Source organism: Oncorhynchus mykiss, chromosome 3 (assembly GCF_013265735.2).
Source record: "Oncorhynchus mykiss isolate Arlee chromosome 3, USDA_OmykA_1.1, whole genome shotgun sequence".
Lineage (NCBI taxonomy): Eukaryota > Metazoa > Chordata > Actinopteri > Salmoniformes > Salmonidae > Oncorhynchus > Oncorhynchus mykiss.
In genome coordinates, this window is record NC_048567.1 from 2,888,725 (window position 1) to 2,916,355 (window position 27,631).

At 44.2% G+C, this 27,631-nt stretch overlaps 1 protein-coding gene across 3 annotated transcripts; it reads right to left on the reverse strand.

Moving 5' to 3' along the window:
- Positions 1 to 346: 346 nt before the first annotated feature.
- On the reverse strand, positions 347 to 27,631 carry c4b (complement 4B (Chido blood group)). 3 transcript variants are annotated; one of them, NM_001124385.1, is given in 43 exon segments: positions 347 to 751; positions 870 to 1,002; positions 1,148 to 1,231; positions 1,342 to 1,437; positions 1,718 to 1,807; positions 2,307 to 2,406; positions 2,496 to 2,570; positions 3,800 to 3,890; positions 4,282 to 4,459; positions 4,564 to 4,654; positions 4,728 to 4,790; positions 4,893 to 5,051; positions 6,184 to 6,395; positions 6,490 to 6,634; positions 6,637 to 6,652; positions 6,862 to 6,867; positions 6,869 to 6,969; positions 7,324 to 7,516; positions 7,660 to 7,735; positions 7,896 to 8,102; positions 8,183 to 8,272; positions 8,374 to 8,434; positions 8,547 to 8,762; positions 8,866 to 9,005; positions 9,114 to 9,184; positions 9,273 to 9,384; positions 9,572 to 9,784; positions 9,914 to 9,985; positions 10,341 to 10,470; positions 12,221 to 12,364; positions 19,499 to 19,690; positions 20,228 to 20,398; positions 20,567 to 20,728; positions 20,826 to 20,938; positions 21,063 to 21,204; positions 21,403 to 21,529; positions 24,594 to 24,681; positions 24,875 to 24,957; positions 25,131 to 25,222; positions 25,401 to 25,471; positions 25,794 to 25,959; positions 26,081 to 26,270; positions 27,500 to 27,614. In NM_001124385.1, coding segments are annotated over 43 exon segments (5,172 nt in total). In that variant the 5' UTR covers positions 27,568 to 27,614; the 3' UTR covers positions 347 to 609.

The window sequence follows — 27,631 nt, forward strand, 5'->3', positions numbered from 1 at the left end:
CCTTCCTGGTTAAATAAAGGTGTTCTCAACTGGCCTAGCTGGTTAAATAAAGGTGATCTCAACTGGCCTACCTGGTTAAATAAAGGTGATCTCAACTGGCCTAGCTGGTTAAATAAAGGTGTTCTCAACTGGCCACCTGGTTAAATAAAGGTGATCTCAACTAGCCTACCTGGTTAAATAAAGGTGAAACAAAATAAATAAAAAAATATTGTCAGTGTATGTTCCTTGTATTTATTGCCATGTGCTTAAACACAATTATTAAATAAACCTGTAAACATTATGGATGTTTTATGTTTCTCATTTCCTTCATATTGTTGGTAAAGTTGGTCAAAGACTGAATTACATGTTGTGGTTAAAATGCCATTTTATTGATCTTGATAAGTATTGAAAGTGGATGTTACAAACACTAAATTACATGACTCGATAAAAACATTTAATTTTCTAGATGATGTGTTGAGTACGCATGTTAACATGTCAGTGAACCAGTTACTGGGTGCAGCCATTCAACATGTACTCAGATACAAAATCTTTAAATTACATGACTCGATAAAAACATTTCATTTTCTAGATGATGTGTTGAGTATGCATGTTAACATGTCAGTGAACCAGTTACTGGGTGCAGCCATTCAACATGTACTCAGATACAAAGTCTTTAAATTTTTTGCATGTAGGCCTGTTCTTTGATCCTTGGCACTTTTTCTCATTGGGCACTTGTTCAATCCAGGTATTTGATTCCAAAAGGTATTGCATCCTAAAAGTCAAACAGAGAAATGGTGAGACATTTACCAGGGAAGTCCAATTCTCACAGAGTAAGACCTTAGGGGTAAAAACATCTTCAGTTGTCTTATGACATCATAGCCAGAACTTACTGGCCATTCGAGTCGGTGGTGGAGCCATCTTTGCCCATGATGAGGTATGTCTTCCCTGTCTCTAGCTGTCCTTTACACTGGAGCCTCTTGGCGAACACTCGCACTTTGCTCTCCTCCAGCTTCACATCTCCGGCTGGCAGAAAGAGGGCACAGAGTTACCATAGTTACCATGACCGTAGAAAGAAGTACATGTGCTATCTATGGTTACGTCTTCATGAACATTCTAGTCACAGACAGAGATCTCAAGTCAGGATTGGAATAATGGTTTTATCACTTACTGGCTCGGAGTACCTTCGCCACATTAGTTGTGTAGAGTTCAAAGTTACTCTTCACAGACATACTGATGACTTGGACAATGAAACCTAAAACAAACCAGATGTAAAATGAATTACTAGCTTCACCTTATTTGTCCCATACTGTAACTGTTAAATTATTGACCTGTGTCATACTCATAGCTAAATTGTCTACTGACCGTAATCCACAGTGGGGGAATAGCAAGCATGTTCAAAACGATCTTTCTTCTCTAGCTTCAGTGGTCCAAAAGTGTCCTTCTCTTTGTGGCAGGGCCCTAAAAAACCAATGGGACTTTCTTTAGTGTCATACAGACCCTAACCAATGAAACCAGAACCAATGGGACTTTCTTTAGTGTCATACAGACCCTAACCAATGAAACCAGAACCAATGGAATAGTCCCAAAATGGTCAAATCCCGCCTTTAAGGCCCTACAGGCAGGCTCAATCAAATTCTCCACACTATTAGAACCCAGGTCTGGTGCCATAACAGTGAGAGAATTCTTCAAAATGGTAACTGAGAGAATGTTGGCGATAGTGATAGAAATAATAACTTACTCTCTGAACACTGGCACACATCCCCTGAACACAATGTTGAAACCATCTTGCTTCTTTTTGGTGCAGCATAGAAAGTAGTACACTTTCTGTCTGTGATAGTGTGTGTGTGTGTGTGTGTGTGTGTGTGTGTGTGTGTGTGTGTGTGTGTGTGTGTGTGTGTGTGTGTGTGTGTGTGTGTGTGTGTGTGTGTGTGTGTGTGTGTGTGTGTGTGTGTGTGTGTGTGTGTGTGTGTGTGCGAGAGAGAAAGAGAGATAGAGGAGAAAAAGAGGGGAGGAAGGAAGGGACAGAGGGAGAGAGAGAGGGAGAGGAGGGAGAGAGGATAGAGACAGAGAGCGAGAGAGAGAGAGAGTAGGAGAGAGAGAGAGAGAGAGCGAGAGAGAGAGGGGAGGGAGGAAGGTGTATGTTAGCAAAGACAGACAGACCAGGAGGAAGAGAGAGAGACAGTGGCAGATGGGGAGAGATAGTCAAAGTATGCATTATTTTTTAGTGATGGCTAATATATTCAGAAGACTATTTGACAGATACAAAAAAATCTATCAAGGTAACAAAAAAAAGTACAGAATAAATGTGAAAAGAAAGCCTTGTATACCTGGTTCATAGTAGTCATAGAATGTGGCCGGAGCAGGCTGCAGTAAACCTATAGTTACTGTCTGCACAGCCCTAAACGTTACACACTCCCTTTCCTCAATCTGGACAGAGACAGAAAAAACCTTTGGGATTTTCGATTTCACACTGTTCCACCGAGTTGCTTGTGTATTTGTGTCTGTGTGAGTCTCACCTCATTAAAGTACAACAGCACTTTGCCATGTGAGACCTCGTAGTGAGAGATGTATTGTTCATCAGGGTTCTTTAGCTGTGGAGAGACAACAGTTAGAGAAAGAGGAAGGGAGGAAGGAATGATCGAGGGATGAAAAGGGGGAAAGGAGAGAGGAAGGAATGATCGAGGAATGAAAAGGGGGAAGGGAGAGAGGAAGGAATGATGGAGAGATAAAAGGGGGAAGGAGGGAGGAAAGAATGATCGAGGGATGAAAAGGGGGAAAGGAGAGAGGAAGAAATGATCGAGGGATGGAAAGGGGGAAAGGAGAGAGGAAGGAATGATGGAGGGATGAAAAGGGGGAAGGAGAAAGGAAGGAATGATCGAGGGATGAAAAGGGGGAAAGGAGAGAGGAAGGAATGATGGAGGGATGAAAAGGGGGAAGGAGGGAGGAAAGAATGATCAAGGGATGAAAAGGGGTAAGGAGAGAGGAAGAAATGATCGAGGGATGAAAAGGGGGAAAGAAGAGAGGAAGGAATGATCGAGGGATGAAAAGGGGGAAAGGAGAGAGGAAGGAATGATCGAGGGATGAAAAGGGGGAAAGGAGAGAGGAAGGAATGATCGAGGGATGAAAAGGGGGAAGGAGAGAGGAAGGAATGATGGAGGGATGAAAAGGGGGAAGGAGAAAGGAAGGAATGATCGAGGGATGAAAAGGGGGAAAGGAGAGAGGAAGGAATGATGGAGGGATGAAAAGGGGGAAGGAGGGAGGAAAGAATGATCAAGGGATGAAAAGGGGTAAGGAGAGAGGAAGAAATGATCGAGGGATGAAAAGGGGGAAAGGAGAGAGGAAGGAATGATCGAGGGATGAAAAGGGGGAAAGGAGAGAGGAAGGAATGATCGAGGGATGAAAAGGGGGAAAGGAGAGAGGAAGGAATGATCGAGGGATGAAAAGGGGGAAGGAGAGAGGAAGGAATGATCGAGGGATGAAAAGGGGGAAGGAGAGAGGAAGGAATGATGGAGGGATGAAAAGGGGGAAAGGAGAGAGGAAGGAATGATGGAGGGATGAAAAGGGGGAAGGGAGAGAGGAAGATCAGGGGATGAAAAGGGGAAGGGAGAGAGGAAGATCAGGGGATGAAAAGGGGGAAGAGAGAGAGGAAGATCAGGGGATGAAAAGGGGGAAGGGAGAGAGGAAGATCAGGGGATGAAAAGGGGGAAGGGAGAGAGGAAGATCAGGGGAGAGACTGACAGAACATTGGTTACTAAAGAAAAGTAAAGGGAAGGGGTTGGTAACGTGTTTATATAGACTCTATGTGATGATGAAGACTCACCTTGTCCAGGTCGTCTGTCTGTGCCTCAAAGCCACTGAGCAGTGTGATGTCGGCTATGGACATTCCTGTGAGATTCCTGGTCAGACTATGACTAAAGAATATAAGTTAGTTAGCTTACTGAAAAACCACTGCCCTATCGCCTAGGCCGTCACAAAATATTCCTCCCAGTCATAAATCTTCTGTTATTTGTATATTCATGACAGAATCAGTTCCCTCTCTGTTTAACTGATCTCACACAGACCTCTCTGTTTAACTGACCTCACACAGACCTCTCTGTTTAACTGACCTCACACAGACCTCTCTGTTTAACTGACCTCACACAGACCTCTCTGTTTAACTGACCTCACACAGACCTCTCTGTTTAACTGACCTCACAGAGACCTCTCTGTTTAACTGATCTCACACAGACCTCTCTGTTTAACTGACCTCACACAGACCTCTCTGTTTAACTGACCTCACACAGACCTCTCTGTTTAACATACCTCACACAGACTTCGTATTCAACATCGTTTTCAGAATTCCGGCTTTGCTGAGTATCTCTTCTGTGTCTGCTGCGAGCGTCAAACCACTCAATCGCTGATCGGGGGACATCCTCTTCCTCCCTTTTCTCTCCGTCTCCATAGTCACCCTCATAGTCGTTGTAGTCTTCAACAATCTGGGCTGATGAAACAAAGTGTTTTCATAGTGTACTCGTGGAACTCTGTCACACACATCCTAACCTGTAGTAAAAGGAGCACTGAATCAGAGTAGTGCTGTACGCTCACCAGTGTACTCTACTCTCCCCTCTACTTTGACTGTGATTGACAGAAGGTTACAGTCGTCTGCAGTGTCCAGTAGATGGTAAGCTTTCGTAACCTGCCAGACAGATCAATATATTACCAGTTTGAATGAACATCAATAAATATATTTTGATGAGAAAGACGCTCACCTTCATCTTGGCTTTTCCCTGTCCCGTTAGGGCTACGTCAATGATAGGATTACCAATCAGTCTCTGGCCAAGTAGAGACAGAGAGAGAGAGAGTTACGTGTGTGTGTGTGTGTGTGTGTGTGTGTGTGTGTGTGTGTGTGTGTGTGTGTGTTGGAGTGGGTATACCTTCAGCTCCGTTTCTACTTTATCCCCCTTGTTGTCCAATGACAGCTTCTGAATGTCGCTCTTCCCTGGAATAGTGAACTGTACCTCCACTTCTGTGATGGGAGGTTGGGGCCTGTTCAGTGCATACTCAGAGAGAGCCTCCAAAGCCACTATAGTATCCTAAAGACATTAAGATGAATGCATAGACTGGATACAAATTGAAGGTAGACATTTAGCATGTTATTTCTACCAAATGGTGTAGAATGTAAAATGTCCATCGACTCTCAATGAGTGGGACTCTCACCCTTGGGTCACTGTATCAGTAGAATATCAGTATTGTTGGACTGAATATGAAGGTGGAAAATTAGCAAAACATGCTAACTAGGAACAAGGAAACTACATGCACTAGGAGGCAATGAAGCAGCCACATCATGTTTTGGCATTGTTTGGCTCTCCATCAATACAGTATATCTCACCTGTGAGGACTTGAAGTCTCCTCCATCAATACAGTATATCTCACCTGTGAGGACTTGAAGTCTCCTCCATCAGTAGAGTATATCTCACCTATGAGGACTTGAAGTCTCCTCCATCAATACAGTATATCTCACCTGTGAGGACTTGAAGTCTCCTCCATCAGTACAGTATATCTCACCTGTGAGGACTTGAAGTCTCCTCCATCAGTACAGTATATCTCACCTGTGAGGACTTGAAGTCTCCTCCATCAATACAGTATATCTCACCTGTGAGGACTTGAAGTCTCCTCCATCAATACAGTATATCTCACCTGTGAGGACTTGAAGTCTCCTCCATCAATACAGTATATCTCACCTGTGAGGACTTGAAGTCTCCTCCATCAGTACAGTATATCTCACCTGTGAGGACTTGAAGTCTCCTCCATCAGTACAGTATATCTCACCTGTGAGGACTTGAAGTCTCCTCCATCAATACAGTATATCTCACCTGTGAGGACTTGAAGTCTCCTCCATCAATACAGTATATCTCACCTGTGAGGACTTGAAGTCTCCTCCATCAGTACAGTATATCTCACCCGTGAGGACTTGAAGTCTCCTCCATCAGTACAGTATATCTCACCTGTGAGGACTTGAAGTCTCCTCCATCAGTACAGTATATCTCACCTGTGAGGACTTGAAGTCTCCTCCAGCAATACAGTATATCTCACCTATGAGGACTTGAAGTCTCCTCCATCAATACAGTATATCTCACCTATGAGGACTTGAAGTCTCCTCCATCAATACAGTATATCTCACCTGTGTGGACTTGAAGTCTCCTCCATCAGTACAGTATATCTCACCTGTGTGGACTTGAAACCTCCTCCATAGTTCTCCTGTGAAGTCAGCCAGCAGGCTGCAGAGTCTGCCCACTCTGCGTCCTTATGAGCCACTGCAGTTAACAGGGCATAGGCTGTAGTCTCTACTGTTATGGCCTCTGTTGTCGGTACATAATGTTTCTTTTCCTCATTCACCATGCCAGCGTTAGCATACCACCCACGGCAATTGTCTTTCCCTGTCAAGAGCAGTCAAAGAATATCAATGTCAGCAGCAATCCCCCATCAGCCCACACCATACTGACGTATAACAGGAGTGTAATAGGACAATACCTTCAGTTGCCAGTCCTTTGAGTTTTTCCCAGGCAGGCTCAGCCTGTTTCCGGTCAGTCAGACAGACTGACAGACAGTAGGCTGTTATGGCCACAGCGTAGGGCCTCTGTAGCCCCTCAACATGTGAGAGCAGGTAGTCGGTGGCTTTGGAGATATTGGCTTTCTACACAAACACAAACACAAACACAGAGCAGCTAGCCATTCTGGTTACAAATAGGAGCATTTGATGTCTCTGTTTTTCTTCTTCTCAGGATAGAGACGGCTGATTTAGACGGATGATTCGGTTGAAGTCGGTTAATTGGTAACACAATAAAAAAGTACACTATACTAAACACTTGTGAGTTAATAAGGAAATATGTCCACCTATCTTACCGTATCGCTACGCTCCTTGTTGTCTGTCAGGAAAGGGAGGGAGCGATTTAGAGCCACAGTTATGAAAGCAGTCATGGCGACATCTCCCTCTATCCCTCCAATGCCTCCCTAGAGAGAAAAAGAGACAACTCAACTCAACAGATAAAGAGAAAATACAGGAGGGTTGCCAGTTCGAGTCCTGCGTCTGACTGAGTTGGCAACCAGAGGGTTGCTGGAATGAAATCCTAGATGCCTTTGCCTGCTGTTGTGCTTTTAAGCAAGGCACTTAACCCCCACACAACAACAGCTCCCCAGGCGTCCAGTGTGGAAGCCTCCCACACCTCTCCAAAACCTGTCTATGTTATGTGTGTCTTTCGGAGGAGTTGGGTTAAAAGCGGAAGTCAAATTTCGGTTGGACCTTGTGTGAAACTGCCCAATGAAGTGATCTTCATGTTAAAACTAGTGTTCTGAATAATCCTTTACCTGCATTTCCCGGTGTATGACTGGGTTAGGGTCCGAGAATGATCCATCCTCCTTCTGTTTAACCAGGAGGTATCTGACTGAATCAATGATATGCTGCTCAGACACACCCTGTGCCCATCTCCCCTTCTCTCCACCGCCTGCATTCTGACGTTCTGCCACCAGAGACATCACTTTCACAACAAGGCCCGTCAGCCTAGAGAGGAAGGGTAACAAACACTGTGATAGGATCGGCCAGCTCCAGTCCTGGAGAGTTGCAGTGTTTACAGGCTTTTATTCCAGACAGACAGAAAACTACAGTACCACAAAAACAAGCAACGTAAAGAGAGATGTACTGACCAGTAACTGGTGGGATGGTGCGTCCAAGCTCCATACGATCCATCACCCTTTTTAAAAGTCAAAATTCTCATATAGCCTGACAGAGAGAGAGAGAGAGAGAGAGAGAGAGAGAGAGAGAGAGAGAGAGAGAGAGAGAGAGAGAGAGAGAGAAAGAGAGAGAGACAGAGAGAGATATTGTATTTTGTGTTTCTTACTATAAATGAAAATAAAACATCTTCATTACAGTTCTCCCACACCTTGCTCTGTGAACTGGAGAGCTGTATCTCTGATGCCAGGGGGCAGCTCATACCAGCGCTGGCTAAGGTCCAGATAGCGGAGGGCCAGGGCTGTGGGGGCCATACGTTTCATAGTCTGCTCTGCACATCCATGAGGAGCATTGAGCAAGCTGCTAACCCCATCGGGAGAGAGCAGGGTCTTGGAAGTGGACTTGCCAAACAGCTCCCCTGGGGAATGGATGAGATTGGATATTAAACTGACAATATTGTTGTGAAGAGAAATGATTGGAGGGTAAAATGAGTCAGACCTTCCATCTTGACGAAGATATTGGTGCTGGAGCCAGGGACTGTGTTGTCTGGTAACTTTCCATCAAACGTGAAAGATTGGCGACTCTTCCCTGACAACAGAGAATGAGAGAAGCTGGTTGGTGCTTTTTATGCCATAAACTATTACGTGAATAAAATGCTGTCATCATAGATATTCTGTTAGCAATCTCACCAATATTGGCATTCAGGTCAACAAAATGAGTTTCCTCCACTCTCTTCTCTATTCCCTCCGTCTAAAATATGAGAAACTATTATATTACATAAATGCAGTAGCTTTACAGTAATGGATCTTCAGTTCAAATTTTTTGTAGTAGTAATTTTCCCCGATATTTTTTGTATACTTACTCTAACATTCAGAATCTTTTCAATAGCATCACTGCCGTCCTCATTCTCTATGTCATAAAGGCGTATTTTGATGGGTATGGGGCCGGTTTCCATGGGTACTGCAGAGAATGTGACTGCTTTGGAGGAGTGGGCCTCCACGGTGATGTTGACATAGGTTTTGATGGAACTGGAGCCTGGTGAACAGAGCTTGTCATTTCTCTCCATGTGGAGTGCAATCTGAGAAGGAGGAAGTGCTCCATCAGCTGTATGGCATTTCATATTTCTGTATATGCTTCTGAAGTGTTCAACTGTAGTACTACAGAAAGTGATTCAACTGTACCTGTGCAGCCTCGTCACAATAGTTGTAGACAACAGGAGCAATAGACATTTGCTCAAATCTTTTGACTGAGTACGGCAGCCTCAGAGAGACAAAAACCTTCTTAAACACACGGAACTCATGTGGTTCTGCCACACAGATGCCTGCAGGAGGGACACACACAGACAGGTCCATTACTCTCCAGAATGACACCACACGTTCCTTACTGTCTAGGTACAGGAATATGAACCAATAGAGGAGGAAGATGTTACCATGAGAAGCAGACAAGCTGACAGCCTGTATCTCCCAGGTGGTGATGGAATCAGGCAGAGCCACAGTATGACTAAGGGAGACAGAGAGAGAGACAAATTACAATAGTGTTTCAGACACATGGCGCCGATATACTGTGTGTCTAAATGTCCATTTCTCACCTTCCTTTGCCGTTTATATCGACCACTGCGAATGCAAAGCTTGGGGGGAAACTTCTGCGTATTTGCTGATTGGTTGTGTCAAAGAAGTCTTCGATGTCTGTGGCACTCGCAGCTGAGAGGAGAGAGTGTAGACTAAAGGTGTCACAATAATATAACCTTTTAAGATCGTATTCTCATCCAATCCTTTTAAGTTATAACAAGTCAGACATGTCTGTCTAAAGGATAGTGTCTGTTATCATTTTGTTACCATGTTATACATGTTAGAATGGTAATATCCCCAACAATCAAGTCATCCTCACTCCTGCCATGTCCTCTCTGGGCGTCGTCTCGTTTCTTCTTCTCCCTCAACTTCTCTCCCTCTATGCAGCAGTCCAGGAAGGCCTTGACACAGACACGGTCCTTATTGGCTCGTGCCACTCTCTCGGCTCTCTGCTGACACGTCCTCAGCATGGGGATCAGGGACAAGCCATGAGAACAACACTCCTGCAGCTTGGCGTCTGAGTAACTGGATTCTGGGAGTTGGAGATGGTGAGGTAGTGACAAAAGGTTTTAGTTCGTACCTGCCAGGACTGATGAACAGTCTCTCCCACCACCTCAGGCAGCAGTTAGTGACAGTCAATAGTAAAGGAACGTTGTAATACTTATGGACACCATCTGCTCCTGGAGGTCCAGGGAACGCCTCTGTCGTCTGAAGCCTGACTCACAGTTAAACCCTAAGACAAACACACATACAGTAGGGTGAAGACCATCAAATCAAAACATCAACATATTGTGGGAACATGTAGGTTTTGAGCAACTATGATGTCATTAATGCTTTGTTGAAATGTACGTCTGAGTTGGTGTTTCTTTTTCTATTTTTTTTTCCTTTATGTTGAAGGTTGGGATTTAAGTCCCAGCCAATGTCATGTCTAGTTTAGTGGATCCATGTCTGTGAAATGTTAAGTTGTCTACCTCCTAAAGGGGTTTTAACCCTATCCCAGAGAACATCATTCAGAAACTATGGACCAAAGAAGAAGTAGTGTAGACACTAGACAGATGTTTTGTTTAATCACACTACGTTCGTCATACCCTTCCTCATCCTAGATAGCACATGAGAGTTGGAGATGAATGACAAGCCAGCGTCGTTCAACACAGAGGCTGTATCTGAGCCGCCACCGTATGAGCAACCAAGGTCATAGGACTGCATGGACGAGAATACCTGTGAACAGCACACAAAATATTCACACTATTAGTCAAAAAGAGCCGTTTGGTCTTTATTGCATATAATATATTCATACCTGTACATTATAAGGAGTGCGTTTTAGAGGAAATAATGTTGAGGAGACAATATGTATAATTATTCTTTAGTAAATAGTATCTTGTATATGTGTATATACAGTACCAGTCAAAGGTTTGGACACACCTACTCATTCAAGGGTTTTTCTTTTCTACATTTCATATTTTATATTCTTCAAAGTAGCCACCCTTTGACTTGATGACAGCTTTGCACACTCTTGGCATTCTCTCAACCAGATGCATGAGGTCACCTGGAATGTATTTAAATTAACAGGTGTGCCTTGTTAAAAGTTAATTTCTGGAATTTCTTTCCTTCTTAATGCGTTTGAGCTTGTTGTGACAAGGTAGGGGTGGTATACAGAAGATAGCCAAGACCAAGTCCATATTATGGCACTAATAGTTCAAATAAACCAAGAGAAACGACAGTCCATCATTACTTTAAGACATGAAGGTCAGTCAAAATCTCAAGAACTTCGAAAGCTTCTTCAAGTGCAGTCGCAAAAACCATCAAGTGCTATGATGAAACTGGCTCTCATGAGGACCGCCACAGGAAAGGAAGACTCTGAGTTAACTCTGCTGCAGAGGATAAGTTCATTAGAGTTAACTGCACCTCAGACTGCAGCCCAAATAAATGCTTCACAGAGTTCAAGTAACAGACTTCTAAACAGCAACTGTTCAGAGGAGATCAGGCCTTCATGGTCAAATTGCTGCAAAGAAACCATTACTAAAGGACACCAACAAGAAGAAGAGACTTGCTTGGGGAAAGAAACACGAGCAATGGACATTAGACCAGATGGAAATCTGTCTTTTGGTCTGATGAGTCCAAAGTTGAGATTTTTGGTTCCAACCGCCGTGATTTTGTGAGACGCAGAGTAGGTGAACAGATGATCTCCGCAAGTGTGGTTCCCACCGTGAAGCATGGAGGAGGTGTGATGGGGTGGGGGTGCTTTGCTAGTGACACTGTTGATGATTTATTTAAAATTCAATGCATACTTAACCAGCAAGGCTACCACAGCATTCTTCAAAGATACGCCATCCCATCTGGTTTGCGCTTAGTGGGACTATCATTTGTTTTTCAACAGGACAATGGCCCAAAACACACCTCCAGGCTGTGTAAGGGCTATTTGTGATGGAGCGCATCAGATGACCTGGCCTCCACAATAACCCAACCTCAACCCAATTGAGATGGTTTGGGATGAGTTGGACAGCAGAGTGAAGGAAAAACAGCCAACAAGTGCCCAGCATATGTGGGAACTCCTTCAAGACTGTTGGAAAAGCATTCCTCATGAAGCTGGTTGAGACAATGCTAAGAGTGTGCAAAGCTGTCATAAAGGCAAAGGGTGGTTACTTTGAAGAATCTAAAATCTAAAATATATTTTGATTTGTTTAACACTTTTTTGGTTGCTATATGATTCCATATGTGTTTTTTCATAGTTTTGATGTCTTCACCTTTATTCTATAATTTGAATATAGCAACAATAAAGAACACCCTTGAATGAGTAGGTGTTCTAAAACTTCTGACTGGTACTGTATATTCAAAGAAATATATATAAGGGGATTAGAAATTATGCAGACAATTACATTGATGGAAACTACAATATTTCTGCAATATTAAAGCTGATGTGCCCCCACCCAACAAATAAAAGAATAATATTAAAATAATAGTAGCTTGCCTGTTTGGGGGTGAGTTTGTTCTGGGCATTGAGAGCATAAATAGCCTTGTCCACAGCCAGCAAGGCAACTTTGGCCTTCTGACCATTTAAGTCTATCTCCAGCTTCGCCGTGTTTCCAGGTAGATATTCATCTTTTGACTTTACCTAGAGCATATAAATATACATATACCTAGAGCATATAAATATAAATATATACCTAGAGCATATAAATATACATATACCTAGAACATATACATATACCTAGAGCATATAAATATAAATATATACCTAGAGCATATAAATATACATATACCTAGAACATATAAATATACATATACCTAGAGCATGTAAATATACATATACCTAGAGCATATAAATATACATATACCTAGAACATATACATATACCTAGAGCATATACAGTGCCTTGCGAAAGTATTCGGCCCCCTTGAACTTTGCGACCTTTTGCCACATTTCAGGCTTCAAACATAAAGATATAAAACTGTATTTTTTTTGTGATTCAACAACAAGTGGGACACAATCATGAAGTGGAACGACATTTATTGGATATTTCAAACTTTTTTAACAAATCAAAAACTGAAAAATTGGGCGTGCAAAATTATTCAGCCCCTTCACTTTCAGTGCAGCAAACTCTCTCCAGAAGTTCAGTGAGGATCTCTGAATGATCCAATGTTGACCTAAATGACTAATGATGATAAATACAATCCACCTGTGTGTAATCAAGTCTCCGTATAAATGCACCTGCACTGTGATAGTCTCAGAGGTCCGTTAAAAGCGCAGAGAGCATCATGAAGAACAAGGAACACACCAGGCAGGTCCGAGATACTGTTGTGAAGAAGTTTAAAGCCGGATTTGGATACAACAAGATTTCCCAAGCTTTAAACATCCCAAGGAGCACTGTGCAAGCGATAATATTGAAATGGAAGGAGTATCAGACCACTGCAAATCTACCAAGACCTGGCCGTCCCTCTAAACTTTCAGCTCATACAAGGAGAAGACTGATCAGAGATGCAGCCAAGAGGCCCATGATCACTCTGGATGAACTGCAGAGATCTACAGCTGAGGTGGAAGACTCTGTCCATAGGACAACAATCAGTCGTATATTGCACAAATCTGGCCTTTATGGAAGAGTGGCAAGAAGAAAGCCATTTCTTAAAGATATCCATAAAAAAGTGTTGTTTAAAGTTTGCCACAAGCCACCTGGGAGACACACCAAGAAGAAGGTGTTCTGGTCAGATGAAACCAAAATTTAACTTTTTGGCAACAATGCAAAACGTTATGTTTGGCGTAAAAGCAACACAGCTGAACACACCATCCCCACTGTCAAACATGGTGGTGGCAGCATCATGGTTTGGGCCTGCTTTTCTTCAGCAGGGACAGGGAATATGGTTAAAATTGATGGGAAGATGGATGGAGCCAAATACAGGACCATTCTGGAAGAAAACCTGATGGAGTCTGCAAAAGACCTGAGACTGGGACGGAGATTTGTCTTCCAACAAGACAATGATCCAAAACATAAGGCAAAATCTATAATGGAATGGTTCAAAAATAAACATATCCAGGTGTTAGAATGGCCAAGTCAAAGTCCAGACCTGAATCCAATCGAGAATCTGTGGAAAGAACTGAAAATGTCATGTTGTCTTGTCTCTGTCCTTTCCCTTCACCCTGTCTCCCTCTGCTGGTCGTGTTAGGTTACCTTTTCTCCCCCGCTTTCCCCCAGCTGTCCCTTGTCTCCTCTAACTACCCATTCACCCCGTTCCCCACCTGTTCCCTTTTTTCCCTCTGATTAGGTCCCTATATCTCTCTCTGTTTCTGCTCCTGTCCTTGTCGGATTCTTGTTTGTTTGTGTCATTCATGCCTGAACCAGACTGTCGTCATGTTTGCTGTAACCTTGTCCTGTCCTGTCGGAATCTGCCGGTCCATCTGAGCCTACCTATGTTTGGTAATTAAAGAAGCTCTGTTTAAGTTGATTCGCTTTTGGGTCCTCATTCACGCACCGTAACAGAAGAATCCGACCAAGAATGGACCCAGCGACTTCGGATCCTCTCCACTCAGCCGTCGAGATCCAGGGAGCGATGCTAGGCAGACACAAGCAGGAATTGTCTGCTGCTCGACATGCCGTTGAGACCCTGGCCACCCAAGTCTCCAACCTCACAGAACAGGTTCACCATCTCCGCCTCGATCCACCGGCCACTCCCAGGGCTTTCGAATCTCCGGAGCCCAGAATCAATAACCCGCCGTGTTACTCTGGGGAGCCCACTGAATGCCGCTCGTTCCTCACCCAGTGTGATATTGTGTTTTCTCTCCAGCCCAACACTTACTCCAGGAGCACTGCTCGTGTCGCCTACGTCATATCTCTCCTTATTGGACGGGCTCGTGAGTGGGGCACGGCAATCTGGGAGGCAAGGGCTGAGTGTACTAACCAGTATCAAGACTTTAAGGAGGAGATGATACGGGTTTTTGATCGATCTGTTTTTGGGGAGGAGGCTTCCAGGGCCCTGTCTTCCCTATGTCAAGGCAATCGATCCATAACAGACTACTCTATTGAGTTTCGCACTCTTGCTGTCTCCAGTGGCTGGAACGAGCCGGCCTTGCTCGCTCGTCTTCTGGAGGGTTTCCGCGCAGAGGTAAAGGATGAGATTCTCTCCCGGGAGGTTCCTTCCAGCGTGGATTCCTTGATTGAACTCGCTATTCGCATTGAGCGACGGGTTGATCTTCGTCACCGAGCTCGTGGAAAGGAGCTCGCGCTCTCCGTCGCCTCCCTCTCCGCATCACTACCATCTTCCTCTGCCGGCTCGGGTGCTGAGCCCATGCAGCTGGGAGGTATCCGCATCTCGACTGAGGAGAGGGAACGGAGAATCACCAACCGCCTCTGTCTCTATTGCGGTTCCGCTGGTCATTTTGTCACTTCATGTCCAGTAAAAGGCCAGAGCTCGTCAGTAAGCGGAGGGCTACTGGTGAGCGCTACTACTCCTGTCTCTCCTTCAAGATCCTGCACTACCTTGTCGGTCCATCTACGCTGGACCGGTTCGTCAGCTTCCTGCAGTGCCTTAATAGACTCTGGGGCGGAGGGCTGTTTTATGGACGAGACCTGGGCTCGGGAACATGACATTCCTCTCAGACAGTTAAAGGAGCCCACGGCCTTGTTCGCCCTGGATGGTAGTCCTCTCCCCAGGATTCAGCGTGAGACGCTACCTTTAACCCTCACTGTTTCTGGTAATCATAGTGAAACCATTTCTTTTTTAATTTTTCGTTCACCTTTTACACCTGTTGTTTTGGGCCATCCCTGGCTAGTTTGTCATAATCCTTCCATTAATTGGTCTAGTAATTCTATCCTCTCCTGGAACGTCTCTTGTCATGTGAAATGTTTAATGTCTGCTATCCCTCCTGTTTCCTCTGTCTCTTCTTCACAGGAGGAGCCTGGTGATTTGACAGGGGTGCCGGAGGAATATCACGATCTGCGCACGGTGTTCAGTCGGTCCAGGGCCACCTCTCTTCCTCCACACCGGTCGTATGATTGTAGTATTGATCTCCTTCCGGGAACCACCCCCCCCCGGGGTAGACTATACTCTCTGTCGGCTCCCGAACGTAAGGCTCTCGAAGATTATTTGTCTGTAGCTCTTGACGCCGGTACCATAGTCCCCTCCTCCTCTCCCGCCGGAGCGGGGTTTTTTTTTGTCAAGAAGAAGGACGGGTCTCTGCGCCCCTGCATAGATTATCGAGGGCTGAATGACATAACAGTGAAGAATCGTTATCCGCTTCCTCTTATGTCTTCAGCCTTCGAGATCCTGCAGGGAGCCAGGTTTTTCACTAAGTTGGACCTTCGTAACGCTTACCATCTCGTGCGCATCAGGGAGGGGGACGAGTGGAAGACGGCGTTTAACACTCCGTTAGGGCACTTTGAATACCGGGTTCTTCCTTTCGGCCTCGCTAACGCTCCAGCTGTCTTTCAGGCATTAGTCAATGATGTCCTGAGAGACATGCTGAACATCTTTGTTTTCGTTTACCTTGACGATATCCTGATTTTTTCACCGTCACTCCAGATTCATGTTCAGCACGTTCGACGTGTCCTCCAGCGCCTTTTAGAGAATTGTCTTTTTGTGAAGGCTGAGAAGTGCACTTTTCATGCCTCCTCCGTCACATTTCTCGGTTCTGTTATTTCCGCTGAAGGCATTAAGATGGATCCCGCTAAGGTCCAAGCTGTCATTGATTGGCCCGTCCCTAAGTCACGCGTCGAGCTGCAGCGCTTTCTCGGCTTCGCGAACTTCTATCGTCGTTTCATCCGTAATTTCGGTCAGGTGGCAGCTCCTCTCACAGCCCTTACTTCTGTCAAGACGTGCTTTAAGTGGTCCGTTTCCGCCCAGGGAGCTTTTGATCTCCTCAAGAATCGTTTTACATCCGCTCCTATCCTTGTTACACCTGACGTCTCTAGACAGTTCGTTGTCGAGGTTGACGCGTCAGAGGTGGGAGTGGGAGCCATCCTTTCTCAGCGCTCCCTCTCTGACGACAAGGTCCACCCATGCGCGTATTTTTCTCATCGCCTGTCGCCGTCGGAACGTAACTATGATGTGGGTAACCGCGAACTGCTCGCCATCCGGTTAGCCCTAGGCGAATGGCGACAGTGGTTGGAGGGGGCGACCGTTCCTTTTGTCGTTTGGACTGACCATAGGAACCTTGAGTACATCCGTTCTGCCAAACGACTTAATGCGCGTCAGGCGCGTTGGGCGCTGTTTTTCGCTCGTTTCGAGTTCGTGATTTCTTATCGTCCGGGCTCTAAGAACACCAAGCCTGATGCTTTGTCTCGTCTCTTCAGTTCTTCAGTAGCCTCCACTGACCCCGAGGGGATTCTCCCTGAGGGGCGTGTTGTCGGGTTGACTGTCTGGGGAATTGAGAGGCAGGTAAAGCAAGCACTCACTCAAACTCCGTCGCCGCGCGCTTGTCCTAGGAACCTTCTTTTCGTTCCCGTTCCTACTCGTCTGGCCGTTCTTCAGTGGGCTCACTCTGCCAAGTTAGCCGGCCACCCTGGCGTTCGGGGTACGCTTGCTTCCATTCGCCAGCGTTTCTGGTGGCCCACCCGGGAGCATGACACGCGTCGTTTCGTGGCTGCTTGTTCGGTCTGCGCGCAGACTAAGTCCGGTAACTCTCCTCCTGCCGGCCGTCTCAGGCCGCTTCCTATTCCCTCTCGACCGTGGTCTCACATCGCCTTAGATTTTGTCACCGGACTGCCTTCGTCAGCGGGGAAGACTGTTATTCTTACGGTTGTCGATAGGTTCTCTAAGGCGGCTCATTTCATTCCCCTTGCTAAGCTTCCTTCTGCTAAAGAGACGGCACAAATCATCATCGAGAATGTTTTCAGAATTCATGGCCTTCCGTCAGACGTCGTTTCGGACAGAGGTCCGCAATTCACGTCTCAATTTTGGAGGGAGTTTTGCCGTTTGATTGGGGCTTCCGTCAGTCTCTCTTCCGGCTTTCACCCCCAGTCTAACGGTCAAGCAGAACGGGCCAATCAGACTATTGGTCGCATCTTACGCAGTCTTTCTTTTCGCAACCCTGCGTCTTGGTCAGAACAGCTCCCCTGGGCAGAATACGCCCACAACTCGCTTCCTTCGTCTGCGACCGGGCTATCTCCTTTTCAGAGTAGCCTCGGGTACCAGCCTCCGTTGTTCTCATCTCAGTTCGCCGAGTCCAGCGTCCCCTCCGCTCAGGCTTTTGTCCAACGTTGCGAGCGCACCTGGAAGAGGGTCAGGTCTGCACTTTGCCGTTATAGGGCGCAGACTGTGAGAGCTGCTAATAAGCGTAGAACTAAGAGCCCTAGGTATTGTCGCGGTCAGAGAGTTTGGCTCTCCACTCAGAACCTTCCCCTTAAGACGGCTTCTCGCAAGTTGACCCCGCGGTTCATTGGTCCATTCCGTATCTCTCAGGTCATTAATCCTGTCGCAGTGCGACTTCTTCTTCCGCGATATCTTCGTCGCGTCCACCCGGTCTTCCATGTCTCCTGTGTTAAGCCCGTTCTTCGCGCCCCCGCTCGTCTTCCCCCCCCCCCCCCCATCCTTGTCGAGGGCGCACCTATCTACAGGGTACGTAAGATCTTGGACATGCGTCCTCGGGGCCGTGGTCATCAGTACCTAGTTGACTGGGAGGGGTACGGTCCTGAGGAGAGGAGTTGGGTTCCCTCTCGGGACGTGCTGGACCGTGCGCTGATTGATGATTTCCTCCGTTGCCGCCAGGTTTCCTCCTCGAGTGCGCCAGGAGGCGCTCGGTGAGTGGGGGGGTACTGTCATGTTGTCTTGTCTCTGTCCTTTCCCTTCACCCTGTCTCCCTCTGCTGGTCGTGTTAGGTTACCTTTTCTCCCCCGCTTTCCCCCAGCTGTCCCTTGTCTCCTCTAACTACCCATTCACCCCGTTCCCCACCTGTTCCCTTTTTTCCCTCTGATTAGGTCCCTATATCTCTCTCTGTTTCTGCTCCTGTCCTTGTCGGATTCTTGTTTGTTTGTGTCATTCATGCCTGAACCAGACTGTCGTCATGTTTGCTGTAACCTTGTCCTGTCCTGTCGGAATCTGCCGGTCCATCTGAGCCTACCTATGTTTGGTAATTAAAGAAGCTCTGTTTAAGTTGATTCGCTTTTGGGTCCTCATTCACGCACCGTAACAGAAAACTGCTGTTCACAAATGCTCTCCATCCAACCTCACTGAGCTCGAGCTGTTTTGCAAGGAGGAATGGGAAAAAAATTCAGTCTCTCGATGTGCAAAACTGATAGAGACATACCCCAAGCGACTTACAGCTGTAATCGCATTAAAAGGTGGCCCTACAAAGTATTAACTTAAAGGGGCTGAATAATTTTGCACGTCCAATTTTTCAGTTTTTGATTTGTTAAAAAAGTTTGAAATATCCAATAAATGTCATTCCACTTCATGATTGTGTCCCACTTGTTGTTGATTCTTCACAAAAAAATACAGTTTTATATCTTTATGTTTGAAGCCCGAAATGTGGCAAAAGGTCGCAAAGTTCAAGGGGACCGAATACTTTCGCAAGGCACTATAAATATACATATACCTAGAGCATACATAGGAAAAGATTAGGATGATAACACCAAATACGTATCATTAGTAAATGACTCTGAACTGAATTGTAACTTATTAACAGTCAGCATAGATTAAACCCTTTATTTCTCTTTCTTTGTTTTGTGTTTCTAACAGGCTTTGGCCACATTGCTGTCTGATTCTCCACAACTCTCTCGGTCAATGCTGATGCTGATCTACTCCAGTCACTGTTCACTCACCTTCACTGTCCCCTCACAAGCATCGTCGACGTCTACCCACACAGAGTCAGTAATGATGTCACCTTTCTGATCATAGTAGTAGCCAATCAGACGGAAGGAGGGGGTCATATCAGGCGTGATTGGAAGCTGAACCTTTGTTAAGTCCCCTGATTTGACAGAACCCTGTTTTGTTAGCACTCCACGGCTGAAAACCTGACGATTAAAAACAGAGAAGTGATTGTTTTTCCTCTCAGTTATAGAACTTTTCCACCATGTCCTGCTCCTTGTGATTTCAATTCAATTCAATTCAAGGGGCTTTATTGGCATGGGAAACATGTTAACATTGCCAAAGCAAGTGAAGTAGATAATATACAAAAGTGAAATAAACAATAAAATGAACAGTAAACATTACACTCACAGAACTTCCAAAAGAATAAAGATATTACAATTGTCATATTATGTACATATACAGTGTTATAATGATGTACAAATGGTTAAAGTACAAAAGTGAAAATAAATAAGCATAAATATGGGTTGTATTTACAATGGTGTTTGTTCTTCACTGGTTGACCTTTACTTGTGGCAACAGGTCACAAAGTTTGCTGCTGTGATGGCACACTGTGGTATTTCACCCAGTAGATATGAGAGTTTATCAAAATCGTGTTGGTTTTCAATTTTTTTGTGGATCTGTGTAATCTGAGGGAAATATGTGTCTCTAATATGGTCATACATTGGGCATATATCTCTCACCATGTAGTAAATAAACCCATCCTCTGGTGGCCCATTGAAGACTTTGAATACAACGGAAAGGGTTTGACCCAGCGTCAGAAACGTTTGGCTCACGCTCACGCTCAGATAGGTGTTGCCAGGAGACGATGTACGATTGACGTCTTTGGTTATTTTCTGGTGATCTACAGTCACCTAATGGAAACAGAGAGGGGAAAACAAGGGATAAAAGAAGAGAGAACCAATCCAAAGTCTTTAGTTTCATATGATTCCTTCAGTGTTTAGTTCAGAAGCCTATTGCTGTATTGCTTGAAGCTACTGCTAGAAGCTACAGTTTTATTTGGACTATTTTGTTATACTTACCTCCACAGTAATGTCACGATCAAGATTGGGAAGGTTAAAATCGTGCCACACTGCGCCCTGCTGGTTAGTCTTTACAGTTTGGTCTCCATCCTGGAGTTCTGGCAGATGCATTCTCACTGGCTCTCCAACAGCTGGGGAACCATTTGGGAGACGGACCACCACCTAACAGATCACCGGACAAAACAATATACAGTTCATCATTTCACAGATAGACATTGTTCAATCTAACGTATCTCTGTCATCCAAATTGAGGCTTTACCACTACACTGAGAGGAACTCCAGGGATGTAGTGAGAGCGGGTACGGGACAGGTCTACGGTGTAACGCTGGGAAACAACAGGAAGAGACACCTCTGCTTCCTGTAGCTCACCACCTGGTGAAGGGATAAAGTCAGTACACTACCAATATCGTTTAGTTGTCTTGTACCTACTGTATGACTGTACCACATTTCAAAAGTCTATTTTTGTTCAAACTAAGAACAACAACTGATGCCTTACTGATGATGTCAGTGACAGACACGGCCATGTAAAGCTGTGCTTTGCTCTGGACCACGTCTGAGAGGGTGGTGTTGAGGTTGGATTTGAGTTGCTCTCGGAGCTTGGATTCCTGGAGAACCGCCGACCCCTCTCCATCTTTTATCTGAGAGAAAAAGGCAAGCGACAGGTTTTTGGTCAAACCATAACTCAAGCTTTGCTTAAACCAAAATGTTGTAACATTATGTAGAAATAGGTTGGCCGCCACGTCAGTTGTCCTTCAGAGCTCCCAGAGCTTTAGTCTTCTTCTCTGATCGAAGAGTACAGATATTTTGATTGAAATATGACACATTTATCCTCTCACCGATCCAGTCAGCTCCAATCCTCTGATGAAGACAATCTTGTCTTTTTCACCATCTGGCCCCTGTGTTTTCTCCTTCAGTCCAAACCGGCAGTGGAAAGCTCCCTTTATACTCTCACCATAGGAGTACCTGAGGGGGAAATACAGTGAGGTCAGACCAACTGACAGAGTTCTATGACATATTCATAGATTTGATAAACATTTAGAGGACTTGTACTTGGGTGAATGTCTCAATGAGAACCACATAGCCCGAACTAAAGTTACATTTGCGTGCTCAGTCCACTCCTGTACTCCCTGTTCACTCATGACTGCACGGCCAGGCACGACTCCAACACCATCATTAAGTTGGCTGATGACACAACAGCATTAGGCCTGATCACAGACAACGACGAGACAGCCTATAGGGAGGAGGTCAGAGACCTGGCCGTGTGGTGCCAGGACAACAACCTCTCCCTCAACGTCATCAAGACAAAGGAGATGATTGTGGACTACAGGAAAAGGAGGACCGAGCACGTCCCCATTCTCATCGACGGGGCTGTAGTGGAGCAGGTTGAGAGCCTCAAGTTCCTTGACGTCCACATCACCAACAATCTAACATGGTCCAAGCACACCAAGACAGTCGTGAACAGGGCACAACAAAACCTAATCACCTTCAGGAGACTGAAAAGATTTGGCATGGGTCCTCAGATCCTCTAAATGTTTTACAGCTGCACCATCGAGAGCATCCTGATGGGTTGCATCACTGCATGGTATGGCAACTGCTCGGCCTTCGACTGCAAGGCACTACAGAGGGTAGTGCGTACGGCCCAGTACATCACCGGGGCCAAGCTTCTTGCCATCCAGGACCTCTATACTAGACGGTGTCAGAGGAAGGCCCTAAAAATTGTCAAAGACTAGAGCCTCCCTAGTCATAGACTGTTCTCTCTGCTACCACACGGCAAGCGGTACCGGAGCACGAAGTCTAGGTCCAAAAGGCTTCTAAACAGCTTTTACCCCCAAGCCATAAGACTCCTGACCATTTAATCAAATGGCTACCCTGAATGGTTACCCAGAACCCCCCCCCCCCCCCCCACCCTCCTTCTACGCTGCTGCTACTCTGTTATTATCTATGCATAGTCACTTTAATAACTCTACCTACATGTACATAGTACCTCAATTACCTTGACACAGGTGCCCCCACACATTCACTCTGTACCTTTACCCCCTGTATATAGCCTCCACACTGACTCTGTACCTTTACCCCCTGTATATAGCCTCCACATTGACTCTGTACCTTTACCCCCTGTATATAGCCTCCGCACTGACTCTGTACCTTTACCCCCTGTATATAGCCTCCACATTGACTCTGTACCTTTACCCCCTGTATATAGCCTCCACATTGACTCTGTACCTTTACCCCCTGTATATAGCCTCCACATTGACTCTGTACCTTTACCCCCTGTATATAGCCTCCACATTGACTCTGTACCTTTACCCCCTGTATATAGCCTCCACATTGACTCTGTACTGGTATCCCCCTGTATATAGCCTCCACATTGACTCTGTACCTTTACCCCCTGTATATAGCCTCCACATTGACTCTGTACTGGTATCCCCCTGTATATAGCCTCCACATTGACTCTGTACCTTTACCCCCTGTATATAGCCTCCACATTGACTCTGTACCGGTACCCCCTGTATATAGCACCATATTGTTATTTACTGCTGTTCTTCAATGATTTGTTATTCTTACTTATCTCTTACTTTTTTTGTTGGTATTTTCTTAAAACTGCATTGTTGGTTAAGGGCTTGTAAGTAAGCATTTCACTGTAAGGTCTACTACACCTGATGTATTCAGCATTTCACTGTAAGGTCTACTACACCTGATGTATTCAGCATTTCACTGTAAGGTCTACTACACCTGATGTATTCAGCATTTCACTGTAAGGTCTACTACACCTGTTGTATTCAGCATTTCACTGTAAGGTCTACTACACCTGATGTATTCAGCATTTCACTGTAAGGTCTACTACACCTGATGTATTCAGCATTTCACTGTAAGGTCTACTACACCTGATGTATTCAGCATTTCACTGTAAGGTCTACTACACCTGATGTATTCAGCATTTCACTGTAAGGTCTACTACACCTGATGTATTCAGCATTTCACTGTAAGGTCTACTACACCTGATGTATTCAGCATTTCACTGTAAGGTCTACTACACCTGATGTATTCAGCATTTCACTGTAAGGTCTACCTACACCTGTTGTATTCAGCATTTCACTGTGAGATCTACTACACCTGTTGTATTCAGCATTTCACTGTAAGGTCTACTACACCTGATGTAGTCAGCATTTCACTGTAAGGTCTACTACACCTGTTGTATTCAGCATTTCACTGTAAGGTCTACTACACCTGTTGTATTCAGCATTTCACTGTAAGGTCTACTACACCTGTTGTATTCAGCATTTCACTGTAAGGTCTACTACACCTGATGTATTCAGCATTTCACTGTAAGGTCTACTACACCTGTTGTATTCAGCATTTCACTGTAAGGTCTACTACACCTGTTGTATTCAGCATTTCACTGTAAGGTCTACTACACCTGTTGTATTCAGCATTTCACTGTGAGGTCTACTACACCTGATGTATTCAGCATTTCACTGTAAGGTCTACTACACCTGATGTATTCAGCATTTCACTGTCAGGTCTACTACACCTGTTGTATTCAGCATTTCACTGTAAGGTCTCCTACACCTGTTGTATTCAGCATTTCACTGTAAGGTCTACTACACCTGATGTATTCAGCATTTCACTGTAAGGTCTACTACACCTGTTGTATTCAGCATTTCACTGTAAGGTCTACTACACCTGTTGTATTCAGCATTTCACTGTAAGGTCTACTACACCTGTTGTATTCAGCATTTCACTGTAAGGTCTACTACACCTGTTGTATTCAGCATTTCACTGTAAGGTCTACTACACCTGATGTATTCAGCATTTCACTGTTAGGTCTACTACACCTGTTGTATTCAGCATTTCACTGTAAGGTCTACTACACCTGTTGTATTCAGCATTTCACTGTAAGGTCTACTACACCTGTTGTATTCGGCGCAAGTGGCAAATACAATTTGACTTGACATTTTATTTTCAGCACTTTGTAAGGAGCTAGATGTTGTAGGGGGAAACAGTTGATATCAGGATTAAATCTTACTTGGCTAAAATTGTGAAGGTGAACTGTTCAGTGTTCAATAGAAAGTAGCTTTGCTTAGGTATGACGGTCACCTCAAAGCTCGGCAGCACTGAAACAAAAAAACATGTTCAGAACAACAAAACATTTCTTATCCTTTCTCCATGTGTAAGAAAATGTATAAATAATAGCATGAATACATTTTCAGTAAAATATTTGAAGAAAGATTGGCTTTAAACTTGAAATATTCAAATGGTAAATAGAGAGTAAGTTGAGCAAAGGAGATAAAAAGAGAAAATATGAACCAAATTTCTTGACTTGAAATTCTCGAGTAACAGCATTCTTTTCATCTCCTTGGTAATGAGCCACGATCCTCCAGACACCCATTCTAAAATAAAAACACACCAGGTATGATATTAGGTTGTCTTATTATAATCTATTGTTTAAGTAAATCATGTCATCGATTGATCAAATAAGGATAGTTGCACAATATCAGTCAATTAATAGATGCTAACATTGAATAATTGTGAAATTTCCATAGCACATAATATATGACTGTACTCTGAGACATCAGGGATATTAAAAGGGATATTGGTGAATATTCCATCCGTAGCTCTCTTAAGAGTCTTCATTATCCGGTTGCCCGCAGCATTCTACCAAGGAGATACAAATCAGTTACAATACAAATCAGTTACTATTTCACAACTCTTTCAAACATCAAAACAAGCTTTTTCGCATCAGAGATCTCCACCACAATGATAAACATTTCAACACTTCATCAAATGAAATGTAACAACGGAATGTGGTCAAAAATTTCAAGTTTGTACTCACAAAAATAGAGATCTGAAAAACGTCATCATGGGGCTTCATTGAGTGGTTGAGGGTAAATATCCTGTATCTCACTGGTAAAAAAAAATAATCCTAATATAATATCTTAATTGTAAACCTTTGACCAATATTAAAGTTGTACTTGGGCATTTTGACTGGGAGGTCCTTTATCTACTTCCCCAGAGTCAGATGCCTATAGGTGTCTTAGCAGATACGCTAGTTAGCATTGGCTCGTGAAACTACCTCTAACTTGCTTCATACTGGACACAGACACATAAAAATGATACCCATCAGTTCATCTGACTCTGGGGGGGAAGTAGATAAGGGGGCCTCATTGCCAAAATCCCAAGTATCCCTTTAAGATCGGGTTCTATTTCATGTAGACTGTAGATGTACCTTGCTGTGTAGGGTTGTAGATAGGCTGGTCAGTCTGAATGAAGATGTAGCCTCTGTGTTGGGAGACTAGGACCCTCACCATCTTTCTGCCTGTCACCCCATCCATCTCAGCCACCAGCAGAAGATAGGGAATATCCCCAAAGGTGGGCAGCTTGTCCCTTTCTACCTGCAAGGTGGGAAAAACAATGAAATGAAACCAATAAGACCTAGTGTATCTCCTTTTTCTTGTTTGTGATATAGTCTGTATGGTCATTCCTTTTATCAAGGCAAGTCTCACTAAGTCATACCTCTAGTTCCACAGTTTGGATCTGTCCCTCCTCAGTACACACAGTGCTGCTCTTTTGAGACATCAGATGTGTAGTTTCCTCATGCTCCAGGTAAAGGGTAACACGTTTATTCAGGAGGGCTTTACCCAGCTGGACATAGACACGCTCCTTCACCCCCACATGGAACACATTGGGAGCTGAGATAAAGAACCTGAGCCAAGAGAAGGTAGCATTTAGAAGACTGTATCTACCACCCAATACTTTTAAAAGTCTAGAATGTAAAGTATCACTTTAAGGTCAGAGACAAAAACCTAAAGATGTTTTATTCATGTTTGTCAAACACCAGTATATCAAAAGGCTAAATGTGCAAGTCATTCAGAGGCATTGAAGTACTCAGATTAATCTGAGTTGAAACATTAGATTAGAACACAACTAATAGAAACGTCTCGCACTGTAAAACATATTGTGCTAGTTCCACTTTAAAAAATGTAGGCAACTATTTCCATCAGCTTTTTGAGGATTTCCAACATGAGGTATTTTTAGGTATAATATACTTACATTTTAGTGTTTCACAAAAGTCCAGTATAAAAATGACTAAGAGACAACTTAGTGACTAAGAGACAACTAACGACTAAGAGACAACTTCATTTGATCTACTTAATCTTTCTGTTTAGTTACTTTCATTGATCGTGTTAAACAGGGTTTGTGTTAAATATGTCTTTATGTTTTTCATCGCTTGGCATCTTTATCTCCTGAAACAGGAATTGTTGAGAGCAGAGTTTATTCCACTAGCACTAACTGGAGGTAAAGTTGTAAGCATTGTAGCATGATCTAACTAATAGTGAGAATGGGTGGTCACATCATTGAATGTCAATTTGCCCTACGGTTTGGGTATCCGTTCATCTTGATCCATTACACCTCATAGCATATCAAACTGTTTGATACTAACGTAGAAATGGGATTTTTTGCAAACAACATTGTGTAAAAGTATCGTAAAGTTTTTTTTAAAAGAGCCACATGACAAGTTGTTGGAAGAACTTAAAATTCTTTAGTTGAAAGGAAATACTATGATAATTGAGTAAGTTAAACACAATTTTCCTTGTAGTTGTTTTTACACACAAACAGTTGTGTAGATGCTGCATTTATCTTCTGCTGAATTCATTATTTTTTGGGAATAGTATTTTTTGGTTGATTGAACAAGTAATGTAAAGTACTAATTATATTCAAGTAAAGATGACCACTTCTCTTTTTTATGTCAAAACAATGATATTTTGAAGTATAATTGACTAACCACCTGAATCCTTTTTTACAGTGTATGTGACCATGCTAAAACATAAGTACAAGTCAGTTCAAGTTAAAGCTACATGCACATACAGGACACAGGAAGGCACTGATATTGCATGGTGAAATGTTTCATGAAGATATTGTTGAAACATTTACCTGTCCTGTCCATGTACAGACTCAGCAGCCAAAATGAAGAGCACCATAAGACAGACGGGAGAGCCCATGGTTCTTGTTCACTGTCTCTCCTCCTGCCCTGTCCACAGACCCTATCTTCACAGTTTTATTCAC